This window comes from Wasmannia auropunctata, unplaced genomic scaffold (genome assembly GCF_000956235.1).
Source record: "Wasmannia auropunctata unplaced genomic scaffold, wasmannia.A_1.0 LD335985.1, whole genome shotgun sequence".
NCBI classification, from domain to species: Eukaryota; Metazoa; Arthropoda; class Insecta; order Hymenoptera; family Formicidae; genus Wasmannia; species Wasmannia auropunctata.
This window is the reverse complement of record NW_012026905.1, coordinates 163,697-181,706: the sequence shown is the minus strand read 5'-3', so window position 1 is coordinate 181,706 and position 18,010 is coordinate 163,697. Positions and strand designations below refer to the sequence as shown.

At 40.1% G+C, this 18,010-nt stretch overlaps 4 protein-coding genes and 1 long non-coding RNA gene across 6 annotated transcripts; 3 read left to right on the top strand and 2 right to left on the bottom strand.

Annotated features, from left to right (window-relative positions):
- Positions 1 to 241: 241 nt before the first annotated feature.
- LOC105454388 (transmembrane 9 superfamily member 4) lies at positions 242 to 6,042 on the top strand. The gene is made up of 10 exons (XM_011696967.1): positions 242 to 394; positions 992 to 1,242; positions 1,459 to 1,605; positions 1,917 to 2,072; positions 2,166 to 2,440; positions 3,121 to 3,339; positions 3,425 to 3,582; positions 3,757 to 4,016; positions 4,159 to 4,342; positions 4,583 to 6,042. The coding sequence occupies exons 1-10, from the start codon at positions 392 to 394 to the stop codon at positions 4,820 to 4,822; spliced, it is 1,893 nt and encodes a 630-aa protein (XP_011695269.1). The 5' UTR covers positions 242 to 391; the 3' UTR covers positions 4,823 to 6,042.
- Positions 5,899 to 9,673, bottom strand: LOC105454389 (metallophosphoesterase 1). Its single transcript, XM_011696968.1, has 9 exons — positions 9,355 to 9,673; positions 9,107 to 9,249; positions 8,340 to 8,410; positions 8,135 to 8,275; positions 7,843 to 8,010; positions 7,671 to 7,756; positions 7,378 to 7,500; positions 7,080 to 7,220; positions 5,899 to 6,635 (listed from the first exon to the last, which is right to left on the bottom strand). The coding sequence occupies exons 1-9, from the start codon at positions 9,463 to 9,465 to the stop codon at positions 6,474 to 6,476; spliced, it is 1,146 nt and encodes a 381-aa protein (XP_011695270.1). The 5' UTR covers positions 9,466 to 9,673; the 3' UTR covers positions 5,899 to 6,473.
- A 671-nt stretch (positions 9,674 to 10,344) lies between these two features.
- LOC105454387 (cell division control protein 6 homolog) lies at positions 10,345 to 13,884 on the bottom strand. 2 transcript variants are annotated; one of them, XM_011696966.1, is made up of 5 exons: positions 13,600 to 13,884; positions 13,044 to 13,432; positions 11,591 to 12,553; positions 11,106 to 11,317; positions 10,345 to 10,935 (listed from the first exon to the last, which is right to left on the bottom strand). In XM_011696966.1, exons 2-5 carry the CDS (start codon positions 13,321 to 13,323, stop codon positions 10,702 to 10,704), a joined length of 1,689 nt encoding a protein of 562 aa, XP_011695268.1. In that variant the 5' UTR covers positions 13,324 to 13,432; positions 13,600 to 13,884; the 3' UTR covers positions 10,345 to 10,701. The 2 variants fall into 2 exon arrangements, with proteins under 2 accessions (XP_011695268.1, XP_011695267.1); XM_011696965.1 differs by having other exon boundaries at positions 11,591 to 12,556; positions 13,600 to 13,883.
- Positions 13,885 to 14,565: 681 nt separating this feature from the next.
- LOC105454386 lies at positions 14,566 to 15,462 on the top strand. The gene is made up of 3 exons (XR_974991.1): positions 14,566 to 14,710; positions 15,107 to 15,211; positions 15,300 to 15,462. It is a non-coding gene; the product is annotated as an uncharacterized LOC105454386 (long non-coding RNA).
- A 765-nt stretch (positions 15,463 to 16,227) lies between these two features.
- On the top strand, positions 16,228 to 17,932 carry LOC105454385. The gene is made up of 3 exons (XM_011696963.1): positions 16,228 to 16,627; positions 17,178 to 17,438; positions 17,683 to 17,932. Exons 1-3 carry the CDS (start codon positions 16,297 to 16,299, stop codon positions 17,856 to 17,858), a joined length of 768 nt encoding a protein of 255 aa, XP_011695265.1. The 5' UTR covers positions 16,228 to 16,296; the 3' UTR covers positions 17,859 to 17,932.
- The last annotated feature ends 78 nt before the right edge of the window (positions 17,933 to 18,010 follow it).

The following is an 18,010-nucleotide window of genomic DNA, read 5'->3' as shown; positions in this document are numbered from 1 at the left end:
TCTCTCTCTCTCGCGTCGTCCTTCCTTTCGCCGCCGCCGCCGCCGCCGCTTCCGCGTCGAGATGGCGCGGCGGAAGGACGACGCGCTAGAGACTTTTCCCCCCTCCCCCGCGTCACGTTGGCAGCGCCGCGCGCGGCTGGCCCGTCCCGCGGCCAGCTTCAGCGCGCGGGCGCGCACGCGGCGCCAACTTCACGCTGAACGTGGGGCTGCTGCTGTCGCCTGTCGGTGGGCCGAGCACTGCTCGCGAGAGGTGGTGGTGGTGGTGGTGTGGTGGTGGTCGCGGTGAGACCGACGGCGAGAGGCAGGGCGAGACGACGAGCGACTGTGCGAGCGAAGAGACAGCGTGGCGCGCGCGGCCCTTGTCGAGGAGTCACACGGTGAATCGCGTAGAATGGTAAGGTTGCCACCGTTCCCCCGAGAGCCCGCGTCGCCGAGCCCCTGCCACGGCGGCGGGAGGACGGGACGACCGTGCGGAGGTCGCTTGACGTGGCCGGGCATGACACACACACGGGCCCTCTCGCCGGAGGGCGGCCTCTCCGTCGCCTATTCTCTCGTCGCGTTTCCTCGACGGCGAGCGGCGGCGGATCGCGCTCTCGCTTTCTCTCTCGCGAGAGCGGCAACTGACAGCTCGCGACTCGCGGCCGCCCGATAAATCCGACGATCTGATGATTCACTGAGACCGATAGTAGGTGTTTACAGTATAGCGCGATCGCGTGTCGTGGCTCTTCATTCGCGGGTCCGTCGTAATTCTTGAAACGACCCATTGTCGATACTTTTACCCGCCCGCAAGGGACTATCGTTGTTACTTATGCTGGTTGCATAAGCGTTTATTCAATACTTTCTCGCAAATTGTCATTGATAAAGCGACACGGTGCTCTCGGCTCAAGAAGCAATTTTTCTAATTTTCCCAAACTGCTCCAATTGAATTTAATTACCTCACAGCGTCGCTCACCTGTAATCTTGCGCTAATTTGCCAAATCTTTCGATGCAGGGAAGATTACAGAAAAATGGTGCCGTGCTAGTGGTGATATGCCTCCTGATCGAGACGAATGGCTTCTACGTGCCCGGAGTTGCTCCGGTGGAGTTCAGGAAGGGGCAGAAGATCGACGTTAAGGCGGTCAAGATGACCAGCACTCATACACAACTACCGTACGAATATTATTCCCTTCCGTTCTGCTTGCCCAAGAACGGCACCTTCATTTACAAGTCGGAGAACTTGGGAGAGGTGTTGCGCGGTGACAGGTAAGGTTTTTTCAAAAGAGAGCAGTACGTTTGGTTTGTGGAAAATTTTTTCAGTTCTACTTTTATTGCCCGCACATTTCTAAAATTTGTGTTTTTAAAAGTTCTAAAAGTTCTTGAAATTTTTAGTGCCAATTTAATTTTTTTATACTTTCAAGGCAGCATTTCCTAATTTGTCGGGTTGTCGCAAATTTTGATAATTATCTTTGTCTCTCCCAGGATAGTGAATACTCCATATGAAGTTGTCATGGCAGAGGACATCTCCTGCAGGCTACTGTGCCACAGGCCGTCCAAGTTGATGACTTGGGACGAAGCGAATTCCCAGCACGTTATCCAGATGGTTCAGCATGATTACTTTGTGCATCTGTGAGTATCTTATTGTTATTATAATGTTACAAGGTCGTGTCTCTTGATGCAGTTTGTTAGTACCAAAAAATCTATAACATACATGAGTGTGTTCCATTTAACGCTCGCAACGCTCTTGGAATTATTTCATCCTTGTTTCAAATCAAATGTCAAACAAGGACAAGTAACGCTCGCGAGCGTCGCGAGCATTAAATGGAACGCACCCCGTAACGTGAACTGTAGATTTTCTGTACTAGCAGTGTATATCGAAACACAGCTAAGAAGATGCGCTTTTGCGCGGTCTGTATCTTGGATCTTCTTTTTTCTTCTAGGTTGATAGATAATCTGCCGGCGGCTACTAGGAAGAAACACAAAGAAACGAATAACGTGGTGGTTTATCAAGGTTATCGTCTAGGCGGAATTATGAACGATCAAGTGTACATCAATAATTATCTTAAGCTAAAATTAAGCTTCCACAAACACGGCGAGTTAGTATCCGTATATTCCGCGAGAGAAGTTCACGGAGACGGCGGGGGATGGCCCCGCGATGAAAATATATAATTTCTCACCCTTGTTTCCAGAAACGAATTCAGAGTAGTCGGATTCGAGGTGGAAGCTCGATCCATCGACACGTCTCAATTGAAGTTCGACGGGAACACTTGCATTCTACCGAGCGAGGCGAGCCCGCAGTTTGTCAATCCGAAGGGCACGAGCCTCCTCTTCCTATACTCGGTGGAGTGGAAGCAGTCGGACGTCAGCTGGGCGAGCAGATGGGACGTGTACCTCGGCATGAGCGACGTCGAAATCCACTGGTTCTCGATCATCAATTCTCTCATCGTCGTCTTCTTCTTATCTGGTAAGAATGCGACGATTACATTAGGCAAAAATTATATCAAGCGTTTGAAAAACTCTCTACCGAATATCTCAAAATGAAATATCATTTAAAAAGTTAGTTTTTTTTTGCGAACTTTTGCATATTATTTTGAGACGCGAATTTGCAGGTATATGATGACATTAGATTTTGTAGTGACAATCGAGAAATTGTGATAAAGTTAACATGATGAATATTTTATTTCCTGGATTTTTGAGACAAAATATGTATAATAAAATAAATATATAAGTTAAATAAATATAGAATATATAGATATATTAATGAAATATATAACTGAAAAAAGGAGTTTCTATACCTTTCAAAATTTAATTAATTAAAAAAAATTAAATTGTTAATTTCTGGATTATGTATTCGTTACAGAAATTCTTATTTTAAGACGCGAATTTTCAGGTATATGATGACATTAGATTTTATAGTGACAATCGAGAAAATGTGATAAAGTTGACATGAATATTTTGTTTTCCTGATTTTTAAGGAGACAAAATCTATAATAAAATAAATATATAAGTTAAATAAATATAGAATATGTAGATATATTAATGAAATATAACTGAAAAAATGAGTTTCTGTATCTTTCAGAATTTAATTAATTTAAAAAAAATTACAATTTTTAATTTCTGGATTATGTATTTATAAAATTGCAGGAATTCTTACGATGATCATGGTGAGAACGCTCAGAAGGGACATAGCCCGTTACAACGCGGGCGAGAGCGACAGTTTGGCCGGTCTGGACGAGACCATCGAGGAGACCGGCTGGAAGCTAGTTCACGGGGACGTGTTCCGGCCGCCGAACAACTCGCGCTTATTCGCCGCCGTGATCGGCAGCGGCATTCAGATATTCTTCATGGCTCTGATCACGATATGTAGGCACATATTGAATCGTATCGATGCAACATAGCGTTACAAGCGAAACTACATGTTTGTTCACACCTGTCTGTATTTCCGCAGTCTTCGCGATGCTGGGAATGTTGTCGCCGGCGAGTCGAGGTGCCCTCGGTACCTGCGCGATATTTTTGTACGTCTTCTCCGGCTTAATCGCCGGTTACTTCTCGGCCCGATTGTATAAAACCATGCGGGGTCGGGAGTGGAGAAGAGCTGCTTTGCTGGTAAAAACATGGTTTATACGTATAATAAAATATGAATTATTTCTGAATATATAATCTATACTTTTTTATATATTTGTATATATAATTTTTTTTTGCAAAATTAACTTTACAATATATAATATATTTTTAGCGAGACGTATATACTTGTTTCTAACGTAAAGATATCTGTTACAGACAGCGACGTTCTATCCGGGTATAGTTTTCACGACGTGCTTCTTCCTAAATTTCTTCATATGGGGGAAGCACAGCTCCGGTGCGGTTCCCTTCACCACGATGGTGGCCCTGCTGTGCCTCTGGTTCGGCATCTCGCTACCTCTCGTCTATCTCGGCTATTTCTTCGGCTATCGCAAGCAGCCCTTCACGCATCCAGTTAGAACGAATCAAATCCCCAGACAAGTTCCTGACCAATTATGGTATATGAATCCAATCTTATGGTAAGTTTGGAAAGATTTAATCGCCTTTTTCATTATTTAAAAAGCAGCAATTGTACACACACACACACACACACAAAATTGCTATTAAATATACTATTAAACTATTTCTATCAAATATTAATAGAGAAAATATTGCTTGCAGCACTCTAATGGCTGGAATCTTACCGTTTGGCGCGGTATTCATAGAACTCTTCTTCATCCTGACTGCGCTCTGGGAAAATCAATTTTACTATCTTTTCGGATTTCTATTCCTCGTTTTCTGTATCCTTGTAATCTCCTGCTCGCAGATATCAATAGTCATGGTTTACTTCCAATTATGTGGCGAAGTAAGTACGAGAAAATCAATTAACCAAAACAAGTCTTTAATATTCTATACGGTATTTATTCTTTTTTTTTTCTGTTAAAAAGAATTTTTAACTTGGATTTTGAACTCAGTTTTTTTTATGTTCTATTACTACAGTTTATAACAGACTTATACATGTTTTTCCTATATTTTCATGATTTATAAAATCTCCGTGCTCTTGTAATATATTCTTGTTCTCATTCTTCGATGCTTCGATCTCCAGGACTACAGGTGGTGGTGGCGCAGTTTCATCGTGAGCGGCGGTTCGGCCGTCTACGTGCTGGCGTATTCCGTCTTTTACTTCGTCACCAAGCTGAAGATCACCGAGCTGGTGCCGACCCTCATGTATTTCGGCTACACCGCGCTCATGGTCCTCACATTCTGGCTGCTGACCGGCACGATCGGTTTCTTCGCCGCGTACTCGTTCATCAGGAAGATATACGCGGCCGTCAAGATAGACTAGTCAAAATTATCATTAGTCGAGTAAATGCGAGCGAAATAAATTTAGACTTTTAATTTAACCGTGGCGTGAAAGGGGGAGAAAAAGGGAGAGAGCGTGCGAGAAAGAGAGGGAGAGAGTGACAGAGTGAGAAAGAGAGACAGAGAGCTAACGTTTTCGTTATTGTAGGAACGATAAGACGAAACGGATGCATCTCATCTTCCACAAAATTTCGAAACTGCGAACGTTGCACAGGATTTTGTCGACTGACATGTACGAATATTTGATGTACTGATTGAGATTTCTACGTGTATTCTCTTGCGTCCGTCATGAGTACAATGTAAGCTCCACGTTCGTCGCATGGCTTAGGATTTGCAAAAGCCATAGCGAATAATCGAGATAAGATTTCTCAACAGAGAGGGAGAAAAAAAAAGAGATATCGATGCATTTTCGAGAAAACATTTTTCCTCTTTTTTCCATTCATTTCACTTTAACAATATTAATATCGCAGTGAACAGAGGAAGAACTTCTCTACCAGCTTTAAGTTTAAAAGGAAACGTTGCGGTTTTCGGTTCATTTTGCTATCTTTTTTGGAACGAATAAGCTTCTTTTACTTACAGAAAGGGGAAAAAAAGATATATCGATGTATTTTCAAGAAAGCATTTTTCCTCTTTTTTTTCTTTAAAAATAAATATTGCAACGACGAGAGGAAGAAATTTCTCTACCAGCTTTAAGTTTAAGAGAAAACATTGCAATTTTTTTTTGTTCATTTTGCTATATTTTTTGGAACAAATAAGCTTCTTTTACTTGCGAATGTGCACACGAAGAATACGCGAATGTGGAGCTCGAATTTATATAATAAATCTATTTTATTTATACGATTCTTAGTTGCGAGGTCTCTCCCATAAGTACTTATGATTTACACACAAATAAACACATACGAGAAAATAATCTAACCCACGGACAGTTGGCTATATCAATAAATATTCCTTGTCGAAGGAGCGAGGAACGCTGTAAAAAAAATATTCAAGTGATGTGATATTAGTAAACAGTCAATGTGTGCGAAAGTATTATATAGCCGATAAAAAATGGAGCCAGTCTAAAGTGTTTATCGTTTCCTTTAATGTAAGAATTACAACATGCAGTTTCGCAAACTGTCTCGGCCGATCATTATTATAATTATTATAACAATAAGCGCAGTATGCAAATGTATATGAGTAATAATACATAGTTTGTAATATTTTACTTTTACGTTCAGTGCGAGTGTGCATATTTTCACTCTACAACTTTTGGATGTCGTTATCGCAAACCTCCCAATGTCGCCCAGAGTTCCGCTGAGATTCGTAATTTTTTTTTTCATTTTTTTTTTTTCAAATAACACGTTTATGCAAAATCACGCCGATACTTATATAATCCTTTAGTAAATGTGTCTCGAGTCCTACGCAATACTCTATGTACATCGAGGATTGACATACGTTACAATTTACGATATATATATCACAAAGTATTTTATACTATTAACTGTTGTAAATAATACGTGACGGCTAGCGTGTACGAAAAAGAGTGTCCATACAGATATGTCCTAATTTCGACGATTATAGCCTCCATGAGTTGCATTGTATATAGAATTATATTATGCGCCCGTTCGCGCGCGAACGCGTCACGATAGAGTTAGTCAAGGCATCTTCAAGCGCGAGTACACGTGCCGCCTCGGCCTGAGTTTTATAATCAAATATATCAGTACGCATGGGAGACTACATTTATAAATAGCGATCACAGTAGATTCCACGGGCATGTAGCACTTGGAGACGGAATAATTGCTGGGAGTGAAAGTACCCTGAAATAGAAACAATTCACGAATAAATCCCCGAGTTTCCCCGCAACGCGCGGAAGGTAAGGAGGCGGGGGAAAAAAAGAGGGAGAGATAATTAACCCATTACGAGAAAGTCGTAACGATAATATAAAGAATTCCAGTTAAGCATATTATTGCTCTTATCTTCTGAAGATCCCAGTTCTAATAATACCGGAATCATTAAAGTCATTAAGAATTCCTGTTCACGCGTCGGAAGTCAGAATAAAGTTTTTGGGAATATTATTTATCATCAACATTATTTTTGGCAAATAATAAATAATACTCCTTAAATTACTTAGATATTATTCTATTCCTCCTATTCCAATTTTCTTTCGTTTCCTCGTTCCATAGCCAAAAAATTATAATATTTTCGAGAATGAGACGTTAGCCGTTAATGGGTTAACGACTGAAAATCTGAAAAAGTTCTACCATCAATAGGGACGGGTTGACCTTGTTGCGCCAGCTGAAAGACGGGACCGTGAATTCCAGAATGTCATCCCGGTGTATCTTCCTGCAGCCGTGATGAGTGTGACCGGCGACGATCAGTCGCGGATTCAAGATATCCAGGAGCTGCGGAACAAATCGAGTCACGTTCACGTTAACGCCCAGAGTTCCGCTGAGATTCGTAATATATATATTTTTTTAATACATTTTTTATGTAAAATCACGCCGATTCTTATATAATCCAGAACACATGGCTGGTGTCGTCAGAAGTCGTCAAACGTACCTGCTCCGACGCTTCCTTCGACAGGCACTCCCACCGCTCCCGGAACTTGATGGCCCTCAACTCGTTCGGAACCTGATCCAATTCGTTGCAGATCTCATCCGATTCTCGATACATCGGATAATGCTGGAGAGAAGGAACGACACTTCTGTTAATCTCTCGAACGGAATTTTTTCCCCGGTTTAAAAGTTACGTCTTTACGACTCCTCAGAATTTCTAGTTCCTACGTTCATTTGCGAAAATATCTTATTTACGAATTATGGTGGAGAAAGAAAGAGAGAGAGAGAAAGACCGACTTGCAGCAATATAGGCCTGCTGTATCTGGAAATCGCGCTGGCGTTGCGACAATCGTTGCCGATTCTTCTCGCGCACTTCAGATCCTCTGCAATACGTACAGACAGTTTAGGGATTAATCAGTCGTGACGATTGCATGCTGGTTCAAGAGCTGGTACAGAGGTGATAGCTCACTAGCTATTTTATTCACCGCGATCTCGGTCGGCCGACACAGGAAACAGCCGTCCCCTTCCAACGCCATGCTGTTGATCAGCACGAAGTGATTGTCTCGCAGGCTCAGCCGTCGCACGCTCGGGCTCTTCAAGCCGTTGATGAAGCGCTGATTGCGATACGGCGTGATCGCTGAAAGTATATTTGAAGTGTTAAAGCCAGCCGTAAGTATGTTGTTAAGATATACGTTTGCGTATTCGATTTTCTACCGGCAACTTCGTTGCTGTCGTGGATTCTTAGAAGATATAGCTTTTACCGTAATGAAATCCCATGTCGTGATTCCCGGCGACGACGTAGATATGCGAGTCTTTAGGCATGTAGAACAGGGAATTGAATCTCTTGATGTAGTACTCGAACTCCACGGAGCCGCACCATTGCCCCTCGTCGAAAACGTCACCTGAATATCACGAGAGAAAACAGCAAATATTAGAAAATGAACAATGATACAATGAATTTATTACCTAATACGAAAACTACGTCCGGTCGATGTAACGTCATCATTGTTTGGAACGCTCTGTACATCTGCCATTCCCTGAAACAACAGTACTCTTTTTCAGTAGATATCCAAAATTACATTGTTTAACCCTTCATGATCACACTTCATATAATAGTTACACAATGGACAAAATGACCCGAGCCCCGTTTTTAAAGTGTTGTCAAATCAACAGTATTAATTTCATTAACTTTAAAAGATTACAGTATATAATTTCAACCTTTAAGAAAATAGAATAGCGTTTTAGTGAAAAATTTAATCTTAACATTTAAAAAAAAAATCGTAAACGTGTTAACTTCGAAAAAATGAGTTTTTTTTACTTAAAAAAATCATAACTTTTTCAATTTTTAATATTTTTAAATAAAATTTTGGCCTAATACTCTTAAGATGATGTACTTTTAAGAAAAAAAAAGTATAATTATGGTGCGCCCTTCCTAAGCCAGGAAAGTTCTGAAATCTAGCGTAAAAAAAAAAAGATGATGCTCGGGTCATTTTGACCTGTTTTGACCCAATGTGGTGGGTTAAAACATCTTCGATATTCAGATAGATGTAAAGATGTAATGTAGATGACATTACAGAACTTAAATCCGTTTCTAATAATGTAAATTTTAACTTTTATTTTAATTATTTATATTTTATTTACTCTTTACTTTTTTCTAATTCTTAGAACTAGACGAAGACAGAAAGTAAGTCAAACATTTTGAATTGATAGAAATTGACATTTGGGATACAAACCTTCGGAGTTTATCGAACCAGTGGCCTTCCCTGGAGCCCAATAAATGTGTGTCCGCTATAAACATCGCTCTGACAGGCCTGTCCGTTGCTTCCCCACGTAAAGCCGGGTCCTCCTTCCGAGGGTCCAGAGTAGGCCATTCGCACTAAAAGTCAAACCGTGACTTCTGAGTTTTCGTTAAGACAGAGATTTTATATTCTTGAGCGGTGCAAGTTTTTGCATGACACAGAAGCATCGCGCGAGGACTCACCTGTATAAGCACCACGTAATACATGAGATATTCGCAGAAGAATAATAAGAACGCTAAGCCTAAACCGATGTTGAAAAGTGTCCTGGGAAGAAGTGCTTTGAGATACAGCATCGTTGAAACACTTCGAAAAATTCATACGAAATTCCTAAGTACGAGTTCCTTATCTTATATTTAAATTCCTGATAATGTCATTTTTTGACGGCCTGTTCCGCGCACTGTAAACAGTGCATGCAGACAGCAGAGGAGCTCCTAACCTAACCTAATTCTGACATAACATAACCACAAATTTAATTTCGCATGAATGTATGTAGGACACTATGAGCCCGTTCCTCTTGGATGAATATTTTTTTCTTAGAAAATAATACAACTTTTATTACTTATCCCTTTTTTTTATTTGTACTGTTAGAATTATTTTAAGAATTTTAGCATTTCCTTTCTAAACCTTATTATAAAGAGTTACATTTAAAAAGAAAAATCGTCTAAAAAGTATAGGACTATCATTTCACAGGATTATATTTTTCTTTAAAAGCGAACAAAAAGGAACATAACAGTCTTGCATACAAGTATTGCAAAATTGTTAATAAAATCGAATTAGATATACAAATAAATATGCATAATTTCAAACGTACGTTTTGACTTCTAATTGAGTCATCGTCAGGGCTACTAAAATAATATTTTATAAATGAAAAGCGTCAATTCTATAAGACTTCACAACAACGTCAAAAATTGTTTTAAAAACATACAATTTTAACATGTGATGTCAGGAAATTTTGGTCAGCGATGTAATCAATGTGTAAAGGTCCATAATTAAAACGATGGTCTGAACGGCTCTTCACGCCTTTGACTTTTCGCGTCACTGCATCATACTGTGTTTACTCTGTCATTACATTAAAATCATTTCAGTGTTCATATACCATTGTGTCAAATACAAAAAGCATGGAAAAGCGCAAGGCGAAAGAACTAGACTTTGATTTAATACACACATAAATGTGCTTGTACTTAAATGTTTTATTTGGAATTATCAAAAATATATATATCTCATGCTACAATGATATCAAACATCCCGAGTACATTTCGCATAAATTTTAAGATTCGATCAGGTATTTAAAAAAATGCGAAGTACAATCAGTCTCATGCGATGCAATGGCAGTCCAAATTTAACATTCGCGTTAAAATCTATCTCTGAAAAGAGTGAAATGAGTGTAGAAAAATTAATTGATGACGCTGCAACAGTCGATTGGTAACAATCAAGATACCTTACAGTATATATATACAAAATAAAAAGAGAGCTATAAAATAAATTAGGTGTAACAAACAACGGTGTAACGTTAAATTTCCCTAATTATTCTACAAACAACTTGTGTCGTTGATTATATTGGCCATCATCTGCTTGTCCTGCAAAGCCGCGTCCAACTCCTCCTGATCCCACTGCAGATTCACCTTGCACAAACGCGCCTCCTTCTTGCCGACGACTCGCAGGATACCCCTCGTTTCTACCAGCGAGCACATGTTCACGAATTCGGAATTGTCAACGGCGGATATGTTGCGCTTCTTGCAAACCTTTCTGTACACCTCGTACAACTGTAACAAATAAAAGTTATTTAAAAAAGAAAATCGCAATATACAAAACACATATTTATTATGTACAACTAAATTTAACTGGGATTTAATCAATTAAATTCAATCAACTGAACCAGATATAATTTTACATTTAAATATTTATAATTATAATGTAATTTTGACAAGCTTACTCTGCCGACAGTGATGTCTTTGTTCCTCCCTTTATTCAGGATAAGCAATAGAGAGCAAATTAGCAATTTTTGTTGAAGAGGAAACGTATCCTGTTCTTTATTGAGATTTTGTGTACCTCCATAGACTTTATTTATAACAGTCACCACTTCCTTCAAATCAACCAGCTTCTCCACTGCCTCCGTTTCCTTCTTTGACGATTCTGTATTTGTATCTAAATTAAAAGTAGAAAATTACACTGCACATTATTCTTTAATTATTTATATTAATTATCAATTATCCGCTTTTATCATTTTCATTAATTTATATTAAAATTTTTTTATTGATATATCGTTCTAATATCTAAATTAAAAGAAAAAAAATCTAAAATTGTTTATTTTTTAATTATTTATATTATATTTATTTTTATTTATGTATATATATATATAATAATAATATTTTTTAGTAATGTATATAGCTGAAATCGTGTCGTGCAAAAATTAATTACCATTATCGTTTGACGGACGCAGCACCTGCGCGACTTGATGCGACTCGGCCAATTCTATCACTCTCCTGCTGATGTCCAAGGCCCTCCTGATGTCCCCGGAGATCGCAGCCACCTTACCCGCGAGGAACTGCACCGCGGGTGGAGTGAAAACGTTGGTCGCGTTCGCCTCGTTCAGTCTCGCGGATATTATGTCGCATATCTGCTGCTTGGAGTACGGGGCGAAGTGCATCAACGTCGGTTTCAGCTCGCATCTGGCCTGTAGTCTAGGCAGTATCCGGTCGGTCAGATCCAGGGCGTTGGCGATCCCGATGAGGATCAGCTTGGAGTTCGGTATGGACGGCCACTCGAATATGGAGTACAGCACGGACTGCTTTCTGCTCTCCAACTGATCTATCTCGTCCAGCACCAGGAGTAGCGTCTTGTGCTTGGACGTCAGATACTTCTCTATAGCGGCTTTGCTGTTCTTCCCAGACTTTGTCGCGCTGGTTATGGCCAGCTCCTGACTTATCTTCGTGTAGATGGCAGCCGCGGACTTCATGCTCGTGCAATTGATGTAGACCACCTTGAATTTCGACTTTACGTCCGACCGTTGCGTGATCTTGAACAGACACGCGGTTTTGCCGGTGCCCGGAGGACCGGAGATGTACAGGGAGCCCGACGTTTCCTGGTCCAGATGTCCGAGGAGAAATTTCTGCAGCCTAGCCAACTCCTTCTCCCTCCCGGGCAAGTCGTCCGTTATAGAGCTGTGCAACGATTTACGCGCGCTCCGATATTTGTTGGGTCCGAGCGCCGGCTTGGAAGTTAATTCGCCCTCCTCTTCGGAGAGACTGGAGTCAAATAATTGCTTGGGAACTAATCTGCCGCCTTCTTTTTCGGGGGACAGAGCTAGTCTATTGAGAAGCGTGGACGGCGTTAAGGAGGACTGCAGCTTCTCTCTTCTCTGCTTGGGTGGACTGGCATGCTCTTCTGGGGAAAAAAAAGTAATTTATATCTCAACAAAAACTTATTTAAAGTATAAATATCGACAGCATAATTATAATGTATAAAGCAGAAATACATTGTATGATTACAGTTACAATGCATAAAGCAAAATATAATTATAACTGTAGTACAACCGTACTAAACTTTAAAACAAAATTACATTCTATAATTATAATTACAATATGAAGCAGGATTACATTGTATAATTATAGTTACAATGTATGAAGAATTGTGTAATTATAAATGCAATATATAAAGCAAAATTACATTGTATAATTATATTTATAATATATGAAATAGGATTGCATTATAGAATTATAATTACAATGTACAAAGCAGAAGTACGTTGCATATTTAATTATCACAAGGCGCGAGAAAGGTACAATATGTAAAACAATCTTTAAAACTATACTCTCTTACTATTGCTTTTATATAAAGCAAGAGCCAAAGTGCCTCCTATACATAAACTTACCAACCGACTCGTCGCATTTTCGTCGCCTTGGCGTGTGGCCTGCATTTTCGGTCCTCCTTTCCCTCGTTATCCTGCACCTCTCCTTTGTATTCTCAATATCGGAATCTGACTCAGACTCGCTGCTGGTCAAAGTGACGATCTTCTTGACAGTTGGAACGTACCTCGACGGCGTGTCCTTCGCCGTCGCGTTCGTGAAATCCTCCTTCACTTCCTCCTTGTGGCCGTAAAAATTACACTTCTTCCGTACGGGGAAGGAAATGGTGGTCTGTACACCCGACATCGTTCTCGCCCACGAGAACCAGTCAGAACTATCTCGCCGTGTGCGGAAACTAATGCCACGCGAGGTCGACAAATTCTTATTTCTTCCTTTTTGGAGGGTGCTTTCAATTCTAAAAAAAATTACATGGCACAATTCAGATCTAGACTCTTTTGTTAACATTAGATTTATACAATTTTTCAATAAGGACAAGTATTGTTTTAAATCTCCTTAATCAGTTTCCTGCCCCCCGTACTGAGTTTGCAAACGGGATGATGCGGAGACGAAATTTATACTCACCCTTAGGATTCTTCGTCCACCGCGACGACGTCCAGGCGGGACCGCGAGAACGACAGCTGCGACTTGATTGCGACGAGCCGCTGTCGGCGTGAATTTTATCGACAGTCCCTGAGATATTCGTCGGCGAATCGTCGGAGGACTCGTCCACGTCAGCGATTAATTCGTTGGCGAGCGACCGTCCGCCGAATTCGTGACAAGACACGTCATTTACCGCGCGACGAGCACATCCCGCGCGTCTCAGCTGCGACTGCACTTTTGGCGGGACGGGCTTTAAACGGGCGGGAAGGCAGCGGCGCGCGCCCGACCGGTCCGGAACGGGCGCGCGTTCCGTAACGGCGGAACGCGTGGTTGGGGGGAGGAGAGCGCGAGAGAAAATAACTAGAAAAAATAACTAGACTTTCTCTATATTTGTTCGTGTTGCTTAAAAATCCTTCAATTATTGCACTTAAAACGAGATAAATATATACATACAAGTGGCTGGTGAGAGAGAAAGCGAGTGCTGAGTGTAAAAAGTGCAAGCAACGCGACTGATCTTCGACGTGTCGATATCCAATGAAGCCGTCCAAATTTGCCGTCCCATGGCAAAGATTTTTCACGTATGCGAGGTTCGAATCTTCGCTAAGTAAGATTTGAGTCTCCGCTAAGTGGGGTTCGAATCTCCGCTAAGTGGAATTTGACCTATATACTCCTCTGAATAAAATATGAATTTAGCGGAGACTCAAACCCCACTTAGCGGAGAGTTAAACCTAACTTAGCAGAGACTCGAACCACATTTTAACGGAGATTTATTCAATTTATTCTCCCGCTGCATTTATAGCATAGCGCGCGTGCATTCGAACATTTCGAACTTCACTTAGCGGAGACTCAAACCCCACTTAGCGAAGATTCGAACCTCGCAATACGCGTTACGTGAAACATCTCTGCCATGGAACGGCACCCTCAGAGCGGCCATTGCGCATGCGCGAGTCCGTGAATTCCGTCCCTTCGGTCAGTTCGGTCCATCTTTCATTTTACGTCGAGGAGCTTTTCATTGTGGTCGATTCGAAATCCGAAGTGATCCAGCGTTTCCGAGACGATCTAGAATCGCGTGAGCGGCGAGATGAGAGCTAAGGTGAGCCGTTATCGATTATCGTTGATAATTGTCACGCTCCTCGAGCGATACGTAATTATTTTGTCGCGTGAAATTATCCCGAATTGTCGAGGCATTCGCTCTCGTGCATGGCGTGTATACGGTTTTATTGACGTCGACACCGCGAGAGAAGTTTCCACCTCGTAAAGGCGTGTTTGATTATAATCAGCTCGAGCTCGTTATTTTCTTTTTTTTTAGCAACGATTATTTACGATTATACACACTTAATTTCCGTTCTCCGCTCGTATTGAAACATAACCTCAACTACCATCTTGTGGAGACCGACGCGCGTGTATTATCGATCCTCGTTTAAACGGCGGGGCCCGACGTTGAACTACAAAAGGAAAGACAAAAGCTAACCACGCGTTTAATTTGCAGTGGCGTAAGAAGAGGATGCGCAGGCTAAAGCGCAAGAGGAGGAAGATGCGCGCGAGGTCCAAATAAAGCGGCTTCCCCGTTGAGAGCGTTCCACCCACAATCTCTGTAGGTATAACGGTGTTAACTCCATTTTTCCGTTACATCCACACCTATTTCATTCACGTTCTTATCCCGTTCTTACTCGCTGTTTCAGCCGTGGGGAGAATGGACCTGCGAGACGTTTCACCGTTCGACGAACGCTCCTAGCTGATTGAAAGTCTCGGCGAGACGGATCTTCAATGGACACATTTTTCGCACTCGAGAGAATTTTGTACATGGAAATCTTGTTTGGTTAAATACATCGACTACTCAAGATACCAGGCTTTTGTTTCGTCACCCGATGCGTTTCTCCTCCTGATAATCTGATCTTGGAACAAATCACGTGCCATTGTAAATTCGTAGAAATTTCAGCGCGGACAAATCTATATTTCCTTTACATTTAATCCAGTCAGCAACTTCTACATATGCCAGTCTTGCTTAATAAATAGTATTGAAAAATACTTGTATTTAATAATTTTAATATTTAATTATAGTTCTGATCATTTTTTACCATTTTTTTTCTAAAAAAATTCAATAAATTGAAGGCTTTTGTTTTATTTATTGGCAAGCCAATTGAGTAACATCAAAGGAATATTTGCATGTAAAATACATAAGGTAACTCCCTATTAGTGTGCTTGTATATTTAAATAAGTTATAAAAGTAAACTGGTACAAATAAAGGATTTTTTTTATTAAGCTAAAGTATTAACTTAAAATACTTTGTCTATTTGTACCAGTTTATTTTTATGACTTATTTAAATATAAAAGCACACTAATAGGGACAGTTACCTTACGATATAAAAATTTGGAGAGTAATGATGAAAATATGTAAATAAAAGCTGGAAACATTCCCTGAAGTGAAGACTCAAAAGAAGATAATTATACACAAATATATCATTGTAATTTGTATGTAATTGTAATTAGGCATAAATTACGATTAAATTAATTTTATTATAATTTTAAATATTTAAATTTTCTCAAGTCTAGAATTTTAATTAAATATAAGTTATAATTATGTAACATAATTATAACGCAGCCTCCGCCGGTTTCGTCTCACAATCAGCAGTATCGCGACCTAACCTAGCTTTTCAAGATTAGCATGCGTTGTTGAGCATGCTGAGGAACCTGCTCCGCGCGCGGCAACTGTCGCGCGAAACTCTCGGCGGTCGTGTATCGTTAACGACGTTCTCGCGGCTGAGGCTGACGAGGGGGTTCTCGAGCGACGTGGCGAAGGACCGCGGGTCCGACGGCGACGATGACTCGAGCAAGGACACGCGAGGTTATAACCTCGCGACCACCATGAATACAAAATACAAAGTGTTTCACGACGAAGACGCGGACGTTATCCTGGACGTGAGCGAGGAGCAGCAAAAGATTCTCCTCGAGGATCTGGGCAAGCAGCAGGAGGAAGCTCGCGATCCTTACACCGACGTAGATCTGGAACGTGAGTAGAAATCGGAGTACCGACTACCTAGAAGGATATGACTGATGCGTGATAAAAATTGATTTATGTAAATTTGTCGCGTTAAAAGGCAATAAGTATTTAATGGAACGTAATAAATGTAACACAAATTTAATGTACGTTTGTCTATATTTATTATATTTTTTATATTTGTCACAAATTTAATATTATATTTTTTAAGAAAAAAATATATATAAGAAATTATATTTTTAATTATACAATTATTTATATTAATTAAGTATATTAGATAGAAACATTGGAAATTAATTTTTATAATTTATTATTCAATCAAGATATGAAATTATTTAGCAACTGGACGGTGACTTTTTTTACAAATTTTTATTATATTGGCTACATTAAGAAAAAATAACTATAAAAATTGCATATTTAAATGTACAATTTATATTAATAAAGTATATATATTTTTTTAATATATACAATAACTTCTTTTTTTTTATTTAATAAAAGTGAATGAAATTATTTAACAATAAAATGTGATGACTGTAGTAATGCTCAAATCATGTACATTTAGATGGTGTTACTGGAGTATTCGACATCGAGCAGCTCGTCGAGTTGTTGAAGAGGGACAAGGCCAGGAACATCTTCGTCGCTTCGGTTCCCAAGGAGTACGCTTACGTGGACTACATCGTCGTTACGACCGGAAGCTCGCGGAAGCACATGAACGCCCTTGCCACCTTCATACGCAAGGTTTACAAAATGAAGAAACATCGGAACGAGGCGATGCCCAAAATCGAGGGGAAGAACTCGAACGATTGGATGGCCCTGGATTTAGGTAAAAAAAAAAAAGTACTTTCCAAATTAAAAATAATTAGAAAATTACATAAATATTATAAGCCCCTCCAACTTATTGTATCTTCATCTTATCAAACTTATTAATGTAGGGAGTTAAGATAAACTGACAGCGAATGCATTAATAACTATACAGACTTTGGAGTTATTAAAATAATTAAAAGGATTGTTCGGCGAATTGCAATTGTATTTATAAAGCTGTGTTCAAAATTGTGCGTGTATTGCAGGAAACATCGCTCTGCACATCTTCTCTAGCTCCGCCAGAGAGCTTTACGACTTGGAGACGTTGTGGTCAGTCGGCTCGCAATACGACGACAAGACCAATGCAACGGAGGAGCCGAGCATCATGGATCAGTACAACGCTTTCCTGGCTGATCTTCAACCGGCCGATGGTGCTCGATGATTCGCGCGCGTGTATTTTAATGTTAAGCAAATTTTAAAGGTAGTCTAATAAAAAAAAAAATGATAAAATTAAAATAACGAAGGTATATTATTAATCTCACTGATCGTAATCTCATAATTATGGCATTTATATTACAATTATGACATAATATC